At 49.4% G+C, this 18,062-nt stretch overlaps 1 protein-coding gene across 6 annotated transcripts in view; it reads right to left on the bottom strand.

Moving 5' to 3' along the window:
- NRP2 (neuropilin 2) overlaps positions 1-18,062 on the bottom strand; it is a 79,882-nt gene that overhangs the window by 56,652 nt on the left and 5,168 nt on the right. For all 6 annotated transcript variants that reach the window (XM_065751065.1, XM_065751067.1, XM_065751066.1 and 3 more), the window contains exon 2: positions 11,823-12,000. In XM_065751065.1, the coding sequence (XP_065607137.1) occupies positions 11,823-12,000 (178 nt within the window). The remainder of the gene's footprint in view (positions 1-11,822; positions 12,001-18,062) is intronic.

Raw genomic sequence — 18,062 nt, 5'->3', positions numbered from 1 at the left:
ACACTTTTTAGTCTAACTATTTCATTGCCAGATAATTACAGTGTACAGCTGGGTGGGACAGTTATGCAGCGATAGCATCCACAATGCCCTGACCAGTACCCAGCAATTTGCATTTCACTCACATAACCAAATCCATCACTTCAGTCAACATGCACCATCACCCGCGGGCTGACCTCTCTAGCATTACCTTCACTGGGCGGGCTGCTATTTCCAAGCCCACATTTCATGGCCATTTCTCCCCATCCAGGCACTGCCCCAGTGAGCCAACCATAGCTATGTGAAGGTGGGTGCAGCATCTGTAACTCACATCTGCAGTCAAAGGAATAAGGAAGTCCTCTTGCAGGGAAGGTGGCCGCTCTTGGCTGCTCGTCCAGCAGCAGGACATTCTCAGCTGCTGCTGAAGTGGGAGGGCCAGCCAGCTGGTTTGAAAACACCTCAAACACAAGACTTTCCGCAAGGGAGTTTTAAGGCAGGGAGGCAAAGCTGAAGTGCTTTTAACTACCCAGACGATGGGGGGTTGAGAAGGGAGGGAAATGCACTGCTTAGATGCTCTTCTTGTAACTGTTTAACAGAATTAAATGGGAAATGTAAGATGCTTACAAATATTGTTGTGTTTTTATTAAAGATTTTTAGTAGAAAGTGCTTTGCAGATGTTAAGAGAGCTTTTATAAACTAATTATAAAGCACTTCTAATGTCTGTATTACTCATGCTTACCTGCTTCTTCCCTCAGTCAGCCCTCACTAATTCCTAATCTCTTCTTTCTCTCAATTTTCACTAAGCCACTTTGCTGCTGCCCCCTGAAAAAGGCTGCTAGGCCCAATAAAGGCCAGCAATGAGCCCCACTTGCAGTGGCGAGGAGACTCTACCATTTCAGCCTCTTTCTATTGAATCAGTGGCACACCAGCTACTGGCCAGCAAGCTGTGCTCTGCTGCCTGAGGCCAGCCTGGACCTCCTTGGTGTCCATCCAGGTGATAGAAGCTCCGAGCATTGCACCCTGCCTGGGGAGCAGCACCAAGGAGCTGTGCTGTGCCCCTGGGCACTCCTTCCCAGAGGCACACAGACAGCAAAAAGCTGTTCTGGGACTCATACTGCTTCACACATCATCAACAAACCTACTGCCCCTGAGCCCCAGCTCCTAAGACATGCTGAGTCCTTCCTCACCGAAACACACTTCAAGGACATCAGATTAGTATGAAGAGAAACACAAATGGTAAATCATTTATCTGCTGACAGCCATAGCACCTAACCACATGTGATCTCTGCTTCAAAGCCCACCTAGGGAAGCTCTAGCCTGGGAAACTCCAGCAGTGTTCTCTGGTCTATCATTAGGAGAAGACGAAGCTTGCACACAGCTATGCCCAGGCTCCAGTGCTTGCCATAGCCAGAGAGATGCACTGCTCTGACCTGAGCTTCCCCACCGTTTAATTTGAAGCTGTTATTTATAGACATTTCCAAGGGGCTCGTGCCTGCACCTGGCAAACATTAATGAAGGGATCCTCAAGAGACCCTGGGAGGTGAGAAAGCAAAGAGTGGTTGGCCCAAGGTCACACAGGAAGCTCACAGCATAGCCAGGAATAGAAGCCAGCCTTGATTAGACAGATTATACTATATTAGAGGAGTCTGGCCCAGATAGATGGAGAGACAAATAGGTACTGACTACATGCCAACAGCCCCAAATTTGGGAATGGCCAGTATTGACTCGAGCCTTCGAGACCTCTGGTCTTTTTGAACCATATATCACACATAGTATCTAGAATACATCTACTAAGAATACGAAGAATAACTGCAATGCCAGTGAAGTTCAGCAGACATGAATATTCTGCAGGTAGCTGGGGAAATGCAGGGGCCTGCTTAGCCATATCAGCAGGCAAATGCAAGCATTTCCCCTGAAAGGGTGCTTTCTTTTTCACACATCATTTTAAAAAGCACAATATTTTTTAAAGATGCCCTAAGAAAAATCTGAATTAAGCTTCGGGATGAGATAGAAGATGCAGTATAAAGATGGTTAAGAAATGGTAAGCTGCCAGCCCAGTGCTTGTTTTGTAATCAAGGGGCATCTAGAATTAAGGTCCATTACATGCTAGCTGGCTTTGTCAATTTTTCTGTGTCACCACCCATCTTCACGCTCTTTCTTATGCCACCTTCCAACCAAATCCTCATTTCATGGGTGGTTACTTTGTGAAAGACAAGAAAACTTTTCTGATGTTTACACAATCTTGAGCTAGTGAATAACATACCCTTCAAAGGTGAAATGGCTGCAGTAACTACTGGAGACTTTTAAACAGTATTTTTATAGCCACGACACTAGAGGCAAACAGCTCTGCTGTCTGATGAAACAAGAGCAATGAAGTTTGATCTTAGCTCTCAGCCCTTAATCAGAGTAATTAATTATAAATACAGCAGATGAATTGGATTCTCCTTTGATTTGAACTGGTTTTACACTTGTGTAACTCATCATTTTAAGGGTAATCACTCCTAATTTATCCTGGGGTGAGAAGAGAATCAGTCCTCACGGGTCCTGAAATGGATTTGTGCACAGACCTAAAAGCTTGCGGTGAAGCCAGCTGCAGCCAGCTAGCGCCCGTGGCTCTCGGCGGACACAGGCTCACTGCCCCATGTCGGGACAGGGTTAATAGCTCCTCTGCTCCGACTGCAGATCTGCTCTGCCTAGGACTGCCCTCCGGGAATCTGGAGGCAGGAGATACTAGCTCTCAGCCTGCAACTTGCAGAACTGCTCATGCCATGCTAAGGCAAAGGATGCACCCAGAACAGCAGAGCTTACCCTTCTTTTGCCCTGACATAACTGCGCCTGGGAGGGAGAGACAAAAAAGCCAAGCATTGCTTTACATCTGGAGGGATTTCACTGGGTTTCAGTGACTGAAACTATCAGTCTGGTGGCAGCCAAGGCTGGGCTGGCCTGGAGGTGCATAATTGCTTTGGATTTCTCGGAAGTTTGTTTTGAATTTTTTGCATCCAATTACATCTTGTGCAACCACAGTGCTGTGGGGTTTTGTAATCATTCCACTGCGCGTTGGAGTATTTTATCTCCTCAGAAATCTGACCAGAGTTTCTGAGAAATGAGAAAAAACCAGTCATCCCGTGAAAAAAATAAAGAGAGAGAGGCAGACAAAGAAAATAACCCTAACAGATTGGACAACTTCTTCAAAAATGTCTCCAAGACAAAAAATGGAAACTACAAATAGCCTCTATTTATATTCCTTGGACAGTTTTCACCCCCGTACAAGCACTGCTGATAGGAAGAGCCTCAGCAAGCAACTGTTAAGTTATGCAGAAAAAAAAAAAAAAAAAAAGAGGTAGCCAAGATGCATCTTGCAAAGGAAAGAATAAAACATATCTCTAAGCTGCTCCTGTGGTCCAGGAAGGGGGGGGCTCTGAGCACACTGCCCGATGCTGCTGCTCCACATGCCGCTCATCCTGGGGCTGCCAGATCACTGTGGAAAGGCACGATGGACAGAGTGCTCTCAGCTGGGGCATGTCTGGAGAACTGTTCATTATCTCAGAAAACAAGATGTGCTAATGTGCACTTCAGGGTTTTTCTGGAGGCTGTTGTTCAGGGGTTACACATGGGTGTTCAATTTTATTTCTGTCTCCAAAACCATTTCTATAAATTCCTCACTCTTCTATCTTTAGCTACAGGGGTCGGTTTTTGCAAGATGTCTTTGGTAGTCTTTGGGAGGGGAAAAATCATGGTGAAACCAGGAATAAGATACACAGAGAATGCTTAGCACAGCCCCCTCCCCGAGCACTCAGCCTTCTGTTGCTGCTGCAGGGGAGCCGAGGCAGCTCACAGCCCTCCACAACCCTCAAATGCAGGACACTTGGGAAACTGCATTTGCGTTTTCCTCCTTCTGCTACGATCCATCTGTGGAAAAAAATTAAGACTCTGCTTTCTGTGTCATTTTACTGTCACCACTCACAGGCAACCCTATCACTAACAGAAAGAAAAAAAAATGTATATAATAAAAGATAACAACCACAAGAGGAAAATTTACTGCCGAGGAGCAGCAAAGCAGGCAGAAGGCAAACGTTCCTTTTTCTTGCTTTGCATGGGGAGAGATGCAGGTGAGGAACTCCTGATGCCAGCAGCCTGGGCACCCACAGTGCCCCTGCTGCCACAAGCCCCCATATCCCAACAGGCCCCAGGAGGGCCTGAGCTCCCCTGAGAAACGGCCCCTCTGTGCCACCTGGCTCAGCCTATACTGCCCTGCCAGCTCAGCCATGCAGTGTTTACAAGCCGCCCTCACCCTCCCAGGCTGTGGTTCAGCTCCATTGACACTAAAGGCAACAGACTCCTCTCCCGGCGTGTGATGAATCAATTACTTCCTCTGACACTCTATTACTACAGCCTTTACATCTCCAGATTGCAGATGAAAAGACAGGCTGAGAAGGGGGACAGGGAAGAGGAGAGGTCTCCTGAGGTCTCCATCAATTGAGTTGTTGGACATCTGAAGAAATCCCCTTCTGCCATATTTTAAGGCACAGAGAAATGTTTAGCTCCTGATCGGCAGAAGAATCAGAGGATTTTCACAGAAGAAAACCCAAGAAATCAAACAGGTCAAAAAACTTCAGCAAGACGCAGTGAGCAGAGATCAATGACGAATCAGTCTCCTCTGCTGATGGAGAGCCCAGGCCTTCGTCCTGCTCACAATTATCAGCCCAACATCAGCGTTACCAAAGGCATGGCACGTGAGAGCCAGGCATTACATCTTCCCTTTCCACTGCAAAACAACAACATAAATAAAACCTCACTCTGACACTCACAGAAGAGGAAGGAAACTGAGCACATGCCTCACACTCATGCCAGCAGCAGGGGACGGGGGGGTTCCTGCTTGCAGGACATCCGTCAGCAACCCCTGCTCTGAGGGCCCCCAGGGGGTTCCTGACATGCTGACTGCCTGTGTGCAAGCCCTGTGCATGCACACAGCCTCAGCACGGCCTTCTGTTTCTCTAACGGAGTAACGTTTGGGACAGCCACCAGGCACACTTGCAGGGCAGCCACCTGCAGCTTTCTGTGCTGCTTGTATCAGGGCTAAGGAAGTCTTTGGTGAAGGGTTTCTGCTACCAGACCCACTCCACTGCCTCAGACTCTGCTTCTAGCAGCTTACTAGACACAAATATCTCCATGTCTGATGCGGTGCTGTGTTAAAACTAACATCCCATTGGACTGGGATTGCTCAGCAATGCTGTACGTATGTCCAATGAATCCCTCATGATTCAGGTAAAAAAAACAACCAGGTTATTCTCTCTTTCTGATGCTCTACCCACCTACTTGCTCAGTCAGCATAAGGAGAGCTTTCTGTGGTGCGCTGGAACTGATGTATCAAAGACAGTTGCTTAAAACATCTTGGCTGTGATTAGTGGACCATGACTGCTATTAACTTATAAGGAATTCCAGGATCACCAGACTGTGGTTTGCAACGTGTTATTACATTGCCATTCAGTGGTGATGTGCAGCTGCTTGATTTAAAGAAAACGGAGAACTTGTCTCATGCTGAAAACTAACCTTTCCCTGTTCTTTCAAAAAAGCTCTGTGCTGAGCTGTGGCCAAAAGCAACCAGAAATTTCTTCCGTTTTCAGTCTGTTCTTTGCAGTCTGTTCTTTTTATTTTATATTCATTTTTAATTGTGGAATTCACACCCGTCCAGAAAAGGCTGAGAAGGAACCAATTTTTGTATGCAGCACTCTGACCTACTCTGTGCATTGCTACAACACAGCAGCCTTTGGTGTACTGCTGCTAGCCAGACTGGTCAGTGAGCCTGCAGATACCCAAGTGTTTATCTCCTCTTTATATGAAGAGGAATTTAAAGAGATGTGTGAAAGCAAGAGTGGTAAATCAATAGCAGAGAAGGGGAAGAGCCCCAGTCTCACAGCTCCCAGCCCTGATACTGCTGGTAAGCCCGACACTCCTTCTGCCACAGCCTGACAATAGGCATGGTACCTATTGGAGGGGCTTGTGCGTAGCTAAGGCAAACAACGTGCTCATTAAAAGCCTAATTCAGCTCCTGTGAAAATCAAGGTAAAACCCCCTGCGGCCTTTATAGGCTTTGCACCTGGTCCTCTTCAAAAAAAAAAAAAAAGGATGCTTTTTAAAATAACATTCCAGCTGCCACCTCTTTACGTTCACTTCTAACTCCTGCACCCAGATAGCAGACCCAACAGCACTGCTAACCCCACTGAGTGGTGCCAACAGAGTGATTGAAGCTCAGACTCCCAAAGGTATCTGGGTTCCTGAGGCCACCTCTGCAAACCCACAGCACGCTGCAAAGAGAGTGCAGAGTGCTGGGCACACTACAGCTCTGCATCAGCTGCTTGAATAGGATTGCTCTGCACAGCTGGATCCTGAGGCACCAACACAGCCAGCCCCATGCTCACCCCTCTCCTCTCACTGCCCAGTGCCCAAGGAGAAGCAGGTGACCTGCTGGCTCTTCTGGGCAGGAAGGAGGCAAAAGGTGTCACATGCAATTGTGCCAGTGTCACTGGGATAGCCCACGCTGTGTCATCACGCCAACAGGATACACGAAGCAGGACAAGACCTCGCTCTCCTAAGTGCCGGATGCCGGTGAGACACTGGAGCCCAGAAGTGTGTCTGCAGCACCTCACCCACCCCAGGGCCTGGGCCCCCGAGAGGCTCAACCATGCACAACTGCAGAGCGAGCCAAGCTCTCCCATCTCCACAAAGAGATGAGTCACCTGGAGGTGGCCAAACAGCACCACCGCTAGCCTGCTCACTGCTGGCTATGTGTGCAAAACGGCTGCAGCTGACAGGAATTATGAACCATACGGCAGACACCGGACAGAGCTAAAAAACAGCAGAAGCTCATTTGAAGACAAGCTGAGCCACAGCGTTGTGCTTCCCAGATGGAATTATTTCCTGTACGTTAGAAATGTTGCTTCTGGCTACCCGTGCCACAAATGTATGAGCAAGCACATGCCTTCCTTAACATCTCATCTCCTACTTCCTCTCTGCACAGCCTCAGCCCTACTGCTCCAGCACTGCAGGAGAGGCAGTCATTTCCCACTGCACCCCAGCAAAGACACCCTCCAAACGACCACAGAGTGCCAAATTCTTCTTTTCTAAGCCTTCACCCAATCTGGAGATGAAGTGCATTGTTTCTAAAATGTTTACTAATGAGCTAATTATGCAAACTTTTCAAAAGCATTCCCTAATTAGCTGTCCATAATTGCTTCCTTGTCTGCTCTTAACCCTGGCTGATGGAAGGAAGGCAACGTGCAATATCATGCTCCTGTTTGAAGGAGATGGACAGGGGAGGTAGGTGAGCAGGGAAGGCCCTGGCTGCACTCTCGGACAGCAAGGGTTTGGTTGCTGCTCCCACACTGCATGGGTGTGGGGCTGGGGCCAGTGCCTGGCTGCTCTCTAAGAAGGACACGGAGCTACACTGTGTCCCCGCACCCCGTTCCTGGAAGCACAGGAGATGGCACACTGCCACAGGGCCGTCGCTGGTTGGCTGTGCCCACCATGTCCCGTTGCAATGTGGCCTGGGAGCACCAGCGCGTTGCTGCCAGCTCCACAATATGGGCACTGATGTGTGACACCTTCCCATGTCATTCCCAGCCCCTGTGCCCTGCCTCTCCCGCTGCATTTGGTCATGCTGAACATGGCTCTTTTCACTTGACACCACCATGTCAGGCTGCAGTGACAACTACACAGATTTCCTCCTTACTGTGTTCACAGTTCCTTTTTCTGGAAACTCCCAAGGCCTGACATGGTGAGCCAGCATCAGGAGGAAGAGCCTGACTCTGCAACTCCCGGCTGCGTCCCATTTGCCACCACCTCTTGCACGCTTTTGGAGCCCAGCTCCCATCTCCAGAGCCCTCCGCCAGCATTTGGCGAGTGCCACCAGAGGGGGCTGCGAGCCGCAGCAGCAGCCCCAAATCCTGCCCAGGCAGAGAACCACAGCCCCAGCAGCATCCTTCCATCCGCCCCCTGGGTGCCTGGCCGAAAGGCTCCAGAAAATCCCTCTGTCGTGGCCTGTCTACGGCTTGAGCTTTACAATACATAGCGCTCCTCCGGTGCAAATGCTATGACTCAGCCCAAAGGTCTGCTGGCAGCAGGAGCCCATGCCCGCCCACTGTGGTGTGCAGCGTGTGACTGTGCCACGTGCACGCACAGATGTCCCTGCACCCAGTGTGTCACTGCCCAGCCCACTCTGCAGCCGGGGTGGCAGAGCCCATGGCCAGGCTCAGGAGCTTTCAGAGGCCAAGAGACATCTGTAACAGTGGGAGGGATGCACAAATGGAAAAGGTGGTTACAGAGGCAGTGATTCACTCAGAGCTGAGGCTTCTGACTTGGATTTTCCAAGCAAGCAGCACAAAGCAGAGAAATGGCAACTGGGCAGGAGGGATGCATGTCTGCACAAGTTGCGTGGGCTTCTACTGCATACCATGAAACTCTGTTCAAGTTGCTCTTGGGATTCAAAATGAACTCTGGTAGGCACAAGGCCACCCAACTACCACTGCACCATGTGGCAGGGCTGAACACCTTCGCAGCAGCAGTGCACTCTTTTCCCCTGGCTGCCACCTCCCCATTCAGTGAGCATGCACCCACTGCCCCACCTAAGCTGTGGTCACAGCACACAGAGGAAGAAATGGTGAAGGGACAGGACAGTTATTATTTCTGGATAGCTTGGCAGGCCTCTTACTGCAGTGCTCAGCTTCCCTTTTTGCCCCCCTCCCCCCAGCACACTCACCCTCCTGCAACAGGAGCCCTGCCATGACTGGCACCAGGAGTTGCAAGTACAGGAGGTGGCCAGTCTTCTTTCTCTAAAGCACTTCCCAAAGAAGGGCACTTCCTTAGAGCACAGATGAAACACAGAGATAGAGCAATACCTTCTTCTGGGGCTTCAATATACCAATTTACTCCTTTGATGATGGCTGGGGGATGCAGTTACTTCTTAATGCAGCTGGACACAGCCAAAAAATAAAAGCCCAGATGTGCTTCTGGAGAAAAGTGCACTGCCACCTCTGGGCACCCAGCCTCAGCCCAGGCTTCCTCCTGCTTTGCAGCACCAGCCATCAAAACCTGCTGTGCACAGAGTGCTCTCACTCCAAAGTCCAGCAGCTGCAGGTCCACAGCTCTTTCCGGCCATCTGCCCAGCCAGAGGAAGTTGCTGACCTTTCCGTGGAGGTCCCAAGGGTGCAAAGCATGGGAGGAAGTGCCTCCCACCCCAAAGGGAAGCCTAAAGCTGATACAAGGATGAAGATTTTTGCAGATAGTTCCGTAGACCTTAAAACGGGCTTTTGGAATGTAAATGTTATGCTTGTTGAGGAAGAAACCTTAGCCTAATAAGGTAAAAGAAAATTTGAAGGATGAAGCAACAAAGGAAGTGCTCATGGTGTTTCATTTACCCCTGACAGCAGGAGCACGAAGCACAGCCTGGCCCCGCTCCCGCACCATGAGCTGCCAGGCCAGGGGGAACTTTGTCTGCCCACAGACTGAGTGCCAGCCAGGTCCATCGGCTGCCATCCTTCAGAGAAAGTGCTTTATATTAATGACCAGATGTCAGAAGAAAGGTTCTGCCCTCAGATGATGTTTCTTTGATGCTGAACTCCTGGTCCCATTAAGATTCCCACCTGCAGCTGCAATGAGACCTTTGCATCCTTGTAACACACCCTCTGACACTCAGATGAGATTTATTATGAGATGGTCACCTGTTAATACCGCTTAATGTCCAAGCAATTACACAGCGTAAAGATTTGTCTCTTTCTGGTAAGCCACTTAAAAACAAAAAGTCTCCTACCTGTTCCTTTTAGGCAGCGTTTGTCTTGAACTGTTTTCACTGATTTAGTTATGGTTCCTACCAGGTGCTGTCCATCCTTTGCAATGCTTGCTGTGGGGGCAGGCACCTGAACTGCTGGCTTCTGGCTGACACCTGGGGGTCAGCAAAAGCCAAGGTGCACTGAAAATAAACTCTGTCTCACAACTGTACACAAGTGAGGTGCAAGCAAACCTCATTTCCAGAAGAGGTTTAATGTTAGTTCCTAGAGAGCAACGCTGCTGCAGGAGCCAAACTGAATCAGAGACCTTGAGAGACCTCCCACCATTCATGTCCCATGGAAAGCGCTGGGAACAAAAACCCTCCAACACAAACCTTCCTGCAAAGCTCCTCTGTGCACACACAGAAAAGAAAAGGAAAGCACAATATCATGTTTGCCACAACAAAGCAGAAAGCAGCAGAGAAACAACAACACCAGTGGTTGGGGCAGCTCTTCCAGCACACAGCACCTGAGCTCAGACTTTGCTCTCTCACAGGCACCAAAACATAGCAGAAGCTGTCCAAAGTACCCAGAGCTGTAAGCAGCAACTTCACAGATGCAGAGGAAAGCCAGGTGCCCATGGAGATCTCTGGCACTCGAAGTGACCCAGATATGCCAGCCTGAGACCTCGGAGAGAGACAGTCACTCCTGCCCAACTCAGCCCCTGCCCCATGCACATTGCTCTGCCAATACATATTGCATACTCTGCAGTCTGAGAACATAGGCCTATAAAGCTTTTATTACTCTGAATTTGGGGCAACTGCATTAGCTATGAGAAGGCTATACAGTTAAGCCTGTCCAAGCAATAGTAAAACCTGATAGCAACCATCATTCTCACAAACACTGCCAAGGCCTTGTATTTATTTATGCCCATGTTAAACCTTTCTCCACCACCTCCTTTCTCTAAATGCAGGCCTGATCCTGCAAAGTGCTAAACTCCTTACACACAGAGTGACTTCAAGGAGAGCTGATGGTGCTCAGTGCCTTATTAGCCTAGGCTTTATCTGTAGGGGGTGATCAGATCCCCAGTGACATCAATCAGCACACCTTGGTTACAGTTAGAGGAGATATGCTGATTTACAGAAGCTGAGGATCCAGCTCTGTGCATTATATCCTTCAGCACATCATGAAACCCATGCTGAATTCTTTATTCTCCACAGGACTGATCCTACAGCCCCATAAATGCTTCCCCAGCCCCTTTTTGCAACCAGAGTCCCCTTCTCCATATATAACCCCCTTTTAATCAACAGGAGCAGTGTGTCTGGCAAAACTGCTGCATCAGGCCTGCTTTAGGAGACTGAGCTCCTTCACAGCTCAGATGTTCCTGCAGCTGGCCACAGATTCCAGATGAAATGCACAGGTTTATACGTCTGCTGAGACCATGTTATTAACTCAGCCTTTTATGGTGCCCTTTGATGCTGTTAATTATTCTTTACTAGCTGCTAATTGTTTTTCCTGGACGTCTAGTTTCTGAGCCCCCTCTTAGGGAAAAAACAAAAGCAAACAAAACCAATATCCTTGACTACTAAGTCCAGTAGAACAAACACTACAGAGAATCAGATTCAGCTCAATCAGCTCGGACCTCCCCCCCCCCCCCCCCCAGTCTGAGCCTAGGTCTCCAGCCCTTGAGCTCTCCATGCCATGCCTCTGCCTAGTAACCCAACAGGAAATTGCACTGCTCCCCCAATGTGGCTTAAAAGTGAAGCCACAGCAACATGGAAAAAAAGCCAAGCTGCCTTCTAACCAAATTCAGAGTCAGGCTGAAAGACTGTTAGCTCTTGCTTTCAGGTGACTTTAGGCTAGAACACATTCAGTCCAGTGCAAGCTCATCCTTTGAGTCCCAAGAAGCATCTTACACCCACACAGTCAGCAGAGGTACACCTGCCCTGAAAGGCCATGACATATAGCACTATGGAGGCTCAGGCTGATGCTTTCTTTCATGCACAAAGGAGCACCATGCCCATACCTCTACGCAAAAGCAGGAGGAGAGGACAATGTACTAGAGAAGAAGAGGAAGGCTCTTACTTGCAGTCATGCTTTTCAATTTCGAAGTGAGGGTTGAAGTTGAGAATAATCTTCTGGTTGGGCTCAGGAGCGTAGATGACCCACTCACAGTTCTGGTGCGAGGGATAGTCATTGGGGTAGCCTGGGGAGGTGATGTACCCGGCATCTTTGGAGTTCAGGCGGCCCCCACACGGCTGAGCTGCAGAGATACAGAAGGGAATGAGGCATTAAAACAGGTTTGGGGCATCGGGTACAGACAGCAGGTCCCTGCTGGCCATGGCTGGCAGTGGTCTGGTACAGGTCACTCTCCAGGCTTTGATGTCAGGTTGGCACTCTTAATACTTCAGTATCCATCTCTGGGCTTGGAGATACTACTCTACACAAGTAATCTAATCCTTTCTTCTTCCACCTCCTGCCACACTTACATGCCACATTTCACACAGACCAGAAAAGAGAAACAAATGCTCTTGCCTAAGCAATTACAGAGCCATAAAGTAAGAGACAGACTGGTATCAGATCATGTGAAACTGCCTCACTTTATTGCTTCCCTCACAAGCTGCTCCAAGGAGGTCTCCCACAGGCACCTCAAGGGACACCAATGTTTGGACGTGGATGACCCTCAGTGCAGCTGCAGGGAGCTTTGCTGATCCTGGGGAAGGGCAGTGAAGCACAGCAGAGCTGAGCAGCAGGCTCACGGCTAGCTGCAGAGGTGAGGATGGTGTCCTGCCCTCCTGGCTCCAGCATGAAGCTATATGACAGCCCTTCCTCACTTGCATCCCTCTCTCCTGCAGTGGTCATGACCCCATCTCAGAACACAGGCCACCTCCTCCTCCCCAAATCTTCTGGTCAACCAGAGCTGTTGGAATTGCAGACTGATAATCAGCAATGGTGGTTTTGTGGGGCTAGCCCATAAATGGCTGGCAACAATTACATGGTGAGCAGAGGAAGCATTCCCAGCTTTGGGTTAGAACAGGCCCTGGAGGGTGATTTCATCTTCAAAAAAACATTTAATCTCATGAACGCTGCAAATCAAATTTATTATTGCATTACTTGCTGGGAGGAAAATCTGCATCACAGGGTCAATTGATAACACACTATAAATCTCAACAAAGTCCCTTTCTCCATGGGGCCCCATTGCGTGCCTCCCCACTGCCACCGCCCTGTCCTAGCATCACGCCCCCACAGATGTCTCCAGACGATGGCACTGCCTCCTCCTGCTCAGCAAAATGGGTGAAATCCAGCCAAATCCTGTGGCCCCTCCATGAAGCAGCGGGGCCAGTGCTGCCCTGCTGACCCCGATCTTGTGCTGACAGGCTCTGCCCTCCCTGCCCATGAGCGATGGGGTGAAACACGGGACACAAACCCTCAACACGAACCCATCCACACTGAGGCTTCTGCAGTGGAGGAAAAGCCAGGCACAGGCACCACAAAGGAAGGGATGAAGGGAAAGGGCTGACTCCTTGCCAAGAGGCTGTCCCATAGCCTCCTCATCCCAGCGGGGTGTGGGTGGGCTTTCCTGCAGCCCAGACAAGCACATCTGGTGACATAAGGAGAAAAGAAAGCCGATGCCTCCTGCAGAAAAGCACCCCGCTGCTTGCACGGACCCTGCAGAAGGGACAACTGCTGTACAGAAGCAGCATCAGCAGGAAGGTCCTCCTGGGCTCCAGCTGCCCTGCAGGAGCCAGGCTCCCTTTGCTGTGAGAAAGCACTGCCTCCATTTCCTCCATGTTTTCCATGCCCTCTAACACATTCATTCTTTAAAATAACTTTCTTCTCACACACCCAGAGGCATCTCTGCAGCCCTGTCTTTTTCTTAAAATAATCCTGTAAGGATCCTGAAAATTATGAAGGGAAAAAATTGCAAAGCTGCCACGGAGGAGCTGAGAATACCAAAAAACATCTGGTTTTATTCCACAGGAGCTCCTGCTCAACACACAAAACATTTACAAACCAACAGTTTTGCACAAACCCCTTCTCTCAGCAAAGCATATTTGCCCACACACGTGTCTATGTGGGTTTGGGGAGAGAGAGATTCACGTGGAAGGAAGAAATTCACGGACTTGTTGACATCAACGTACAAATAGACGTGTAATTCACACTTCACTCATGTACACACTTTCACACCTTCTCCTAAAAATTCACACCTCGTTTGCACACATGTCCACCCCCTCCAGCAAAGAGAAATATTCAAGCTGCAGATTATTTTTCTTGGAAAGGGCGAAGTCTCGAAGCCATGAAAATACAGTCAATCCCTTCCACACCTCGTCATCCCCTCCCTGTCTCCCCTGCTTTCACACACATGCTACCCGCTAGGCTGATACCACCAACATCACCCACCACTCCAAAGCTGCTAGCCCCTTCCTCGCGCTGGGTACCACCAGCACACATCGCGATCCAGCCAGTCAGGGGGAACTGCAATGTGAACAAGGGACCAGGCGCTGGCTCTTCCCTAACAGATACACTCAGTAACAGACACCCTGATGCTAAGAATCTCTCCCCTCACCCTGTGAGGCTGCCACAGCTCAGCAGGAGCAAGCTAAGGAAGTCCTCAGGCTTGATCCTGATTTCAGATCAGCTCAGTGCCAAGGTGAGAGGGAGCAGAACCAGAGCACTCCTTCTGTGGTCCCAAGAGCAAAGCAGGTGAGATCACTGGGTGGATAGGAAGACCTACCATGTCCATCACATGTTTACCGTCACTGTCTTTCTGCTGCTTTCCACTTGCAGGAAAGCTTCTCAGCCACTTGGAAGAACAGATTTTGCCCCTCGTTCACCCCCAAAGAAGCTCCCTGTTAACAAGGAGGGCTACACCTCGTCCACATGCAGCACTGCTTAAGCAGTGGGCAATTGCATAATGGGGAAATGAGCTTCTTAAGAGTCATCTGAAGAGACAAAAAAAGTAATATCTCTGTAATTGTTCAGTTGGGCTTTTCTTTTATTGATTCACTGGTATCTAGCAGAGAAACACCTGCAACAAAAAAATCCATCACTGCGCCCACTGACAGACAAAGGGTTTGTCTCAGCAGACATGCCAAGCACTGTCTTCCTATATAAAACCAGGCCTGTTGCGCACCCAGCAGAGGTTCAAGCTTCTACATAAATCTGTTCTTTAAAACTGATGCATCGAATCGATGCAAAAATAAAAAAAGAAAGAAAAAAATTGAGTAGCATAGCTACTGTCCAGGCTGTATGCTCTGGAAGCAAGATGTGCTCCAAGGCTAATGGGCTCTGGCAGCTTTCGCCAGCTCTGAATTCACTTAATAAAATTAAAATTGAATTCTGAAGCTTCAGCTGAGGCTGCCAGGTGCGTGGGACATCCCGCTGCTCAGTAAGCAGAATGTGGGCCCTGAAAGCCAACTGCTGGGGCCGTGCCAACCCGCATGGCAGAGGGCTGGGAGGCCGTGCCCGTGATGCCACAGAATTTAGCGCTTCCCAGTTGTGTGAGTGTGGGCTGGGGTTGGGAAGGGAAGCCCCTGCAGCCCTCTTTCCTTGCAGCCCACCAGGTGCATTGGGTTATTCCTGTAACTGGGGGCTGATCCAACAGCCCCAACAGGGGACCTACACCAGAGGACCATGGGGAAGCCAAAAGGGTGGAAAGGGAAGACCAGGGGTGCTCACAGGGCAGGACTCCCACAAAGGTTGCAGTCAACACTCAGGGGACACGCAGATAACAGCCAGGCCCTGAGAGCCTCCACCCACACGTGGAGCTTCTCAGCTCCACAGCTCATCAGCACACACTGAAACCTTCGGACAGGGGCAGAGCATTCTCCTACTCGAATTTCCTGCCGACTAAACCCCTCTGGATTTTTCTCACCCCAGGAGAGCTGGGCTCACTGTTATTGTTGGACCTGCGACACAGAAACTGAAGCCAACTCTGCCTGTAACAAAAATAATCATCACCACAGAGGCCCATTTCACAACAAACACATACTACAACCTCTCACAGCATCCAGCAGGGAACCATCGCACACTTTGATCTGCTGGGTTCAGTTTACTTTGGGGATATAACTCAAGGCTGTGCGCAACATGCAAGGCGCTCCTGTTGCCTCAGAAGCAGACAGCAGCATGGGTGCCTGCTGCTGGGCAAGAACAGCCCTGAGGGGAGTGAGGGGCCAGATCTTGGCAGCCCTGTGTCACCAATACTTGCTGTCTGGCCTCTTGACTGCTTCCCCTGCCTTGCACAAGGCCTTGCACCCCAGCTGTGCACTCTCATCCCGCCGCAGAAGATTTCTACATCTTGGGACATGGCACTTGGGCAGGGGAAATTTGCCAAGCGACACCACAGCAAAATGTGGGTCCTAGCATGGAGGAACCAAGTGCACTCAAAGCTGCTGGAGTTGGCACAAGCTACAGCAAAACTTGCTGGAGTCAAACAGCTCTTTAGGAAACTAGGCTTCGCAAGGTCTACATGCATCCAAATGCTTTGCCAAATCCCAGCATGGATAGGAGAAACAGAGCTCATCTGGTGGGGATTCGTTACTGCTCACATCCATCCTGCCTCATCACCAGTGCTTCAAACCCAAGGGATGCTGCAGGCTGGCATGAACCCTACCCTAAACCCTAAGGCACAGCTTCCAGGGGGTGGGAGCACAAATCGAGTTTTGGATTTAAATGTACAGCTTAGCCATTGGCCAGGGAGAGACACGCAGTACAGAGGAAGCTAATAAGATTAGATTTTTTTTATCCCCAGTAGCATAGATCATATTAGCAGGAGCATGTTTGCTTTGGATTGCAAGATAAAGCTTCAAAGGCTTCCTGAACGAATTAATGGACAAACACACCCAGACAACACAAAGCACTGACATGCACAGCTCATCCCAGCACAACACCCACGTCCACCTCTGGGGATTCCATGCAGCTAGGGAAAGTTCCCCCAGCACCTCAGCCAGGGCCTTTACACCTCTGACTAAATTTCCCTTCAGAGCATGCTCACGGCAAAGCAGAATGTAAAGACTACTTTTGAGATGTGAACTCGGGTTTTGTTTGATTCAAAGTGTCTCAAGCCTGTCATGAGACAGGCCCATAAAAACTCTGTCTGGGCTCAGGCAAGAAAGGAGTGCGCCAATCCATCAGCTCAGGAATGCAGCCGTTTGACCACTTCCTAAGGCAACTGGGGAAGGATGCAATATATTCACTTTATAGTGCTGGACGGCAATGAGAGGAGAACTCCGGAAAGCTCAGCAAATGGAACATTTTAGCTGTGAGCCTTTGCAGAAAGAAATAATTTAAAACCATTTTTAAACAAGATGGGAGCGTTGGAGGGAGGAAGAGAACAAGACATACCTGCATTTTCTGAGACATGGTAATCCACTGAGGAACTGAATGCAAACAGAGAGCTGCTCAAGCTTCATTATGGAAAACTAGAGGGCCAAATCCTGAATGCAAGTCCAGGTAATTCACTTCAAAAATCACTGGAATCCAGGTGATTTCCCCCCCTGCAGCTCTGAGTAGCTGCCTTCCAGCAGTGGGCATCGGTCGCACCACTTGAGTTTGTGGGACCTTGACCTTCAAATGTTGTAGCTGAGAGGTTTGTTTATTTGTTTTGTTTCCCCACGCATTTGTACCTTGGATGAGGTTTCATATCCTGTTTTTACAAGGTGCCACCTCCGTTAACTTTGTTATTTGTCATCTTATATCACAAGCTAATGCAATTCCAATAGGGCAACCAGCTTAATAGCGTTAGTCTTTATATAGATGTGTGCACACAATTCTCCTGGCTTGCCCGTGAATGTAATTGGTGGGTCTGAAATTACAACTCCTGGCTACTGCAGTAATCATTCCAGAGGTGCATGAGCATGTGCAGGCACAAGGAAGGGGATAATTGTATATTGAACTTTCAGGAGCCATGCCTATCTCTCTTGCCCCCTTGTCAGGCTCCTGAGGGTTTGAAATCACACAAAAGCACGCTGCCACCTCCCAGAAGCAGGTGGAAGATTCAGGAGAGCTTCATGCTGCAGGTCAGGCAGGTGCTTGGGAAGCTTCACTGATACGCAGGCAGGAAAACAGAGCTCAGGGAGGCGTTGGGACTAGGGCAGAGGCAGAAATAGGGCAGAGCGAGTGCTTCTGTGGTGCAGCCTACCACCTCTCCTGTAGGCTGCACTAAGAAATGACACAAGGGGGAAACAACTCACTGAGCCACCCCTGTGAATGCTATCAAAAACAGGCTGCTTTGAGGGCCATGGAAGAAAAGTGAGAGACATTTATAACTCCACACATTAAAGAAATTCACCTAGGATTCCTCTCTAAAGAGTTTCAAGCTTGATG

Source organism: Cyrtonyx montezumae, unplaced genomic scaffold (assembly GCF_038088225.1).
Source record: "Cyrtonyx montezumae isolate F1298 unplaced genomic scaffold, pur_monq_1.0 scaffold_7, whole genome shotgun sequence".
Taxonomy (NCBI): Eukaryota; Metazoa; Chordata; class Aves; order Galliformes; family Odontophoridae; genus Cyrtonyx; species Cyrtonyx montezumae.
Note: the sequence above shows the minus strand (reverse complement) of the source record. Positions and strands in the feature narration are given on the sequence as shown.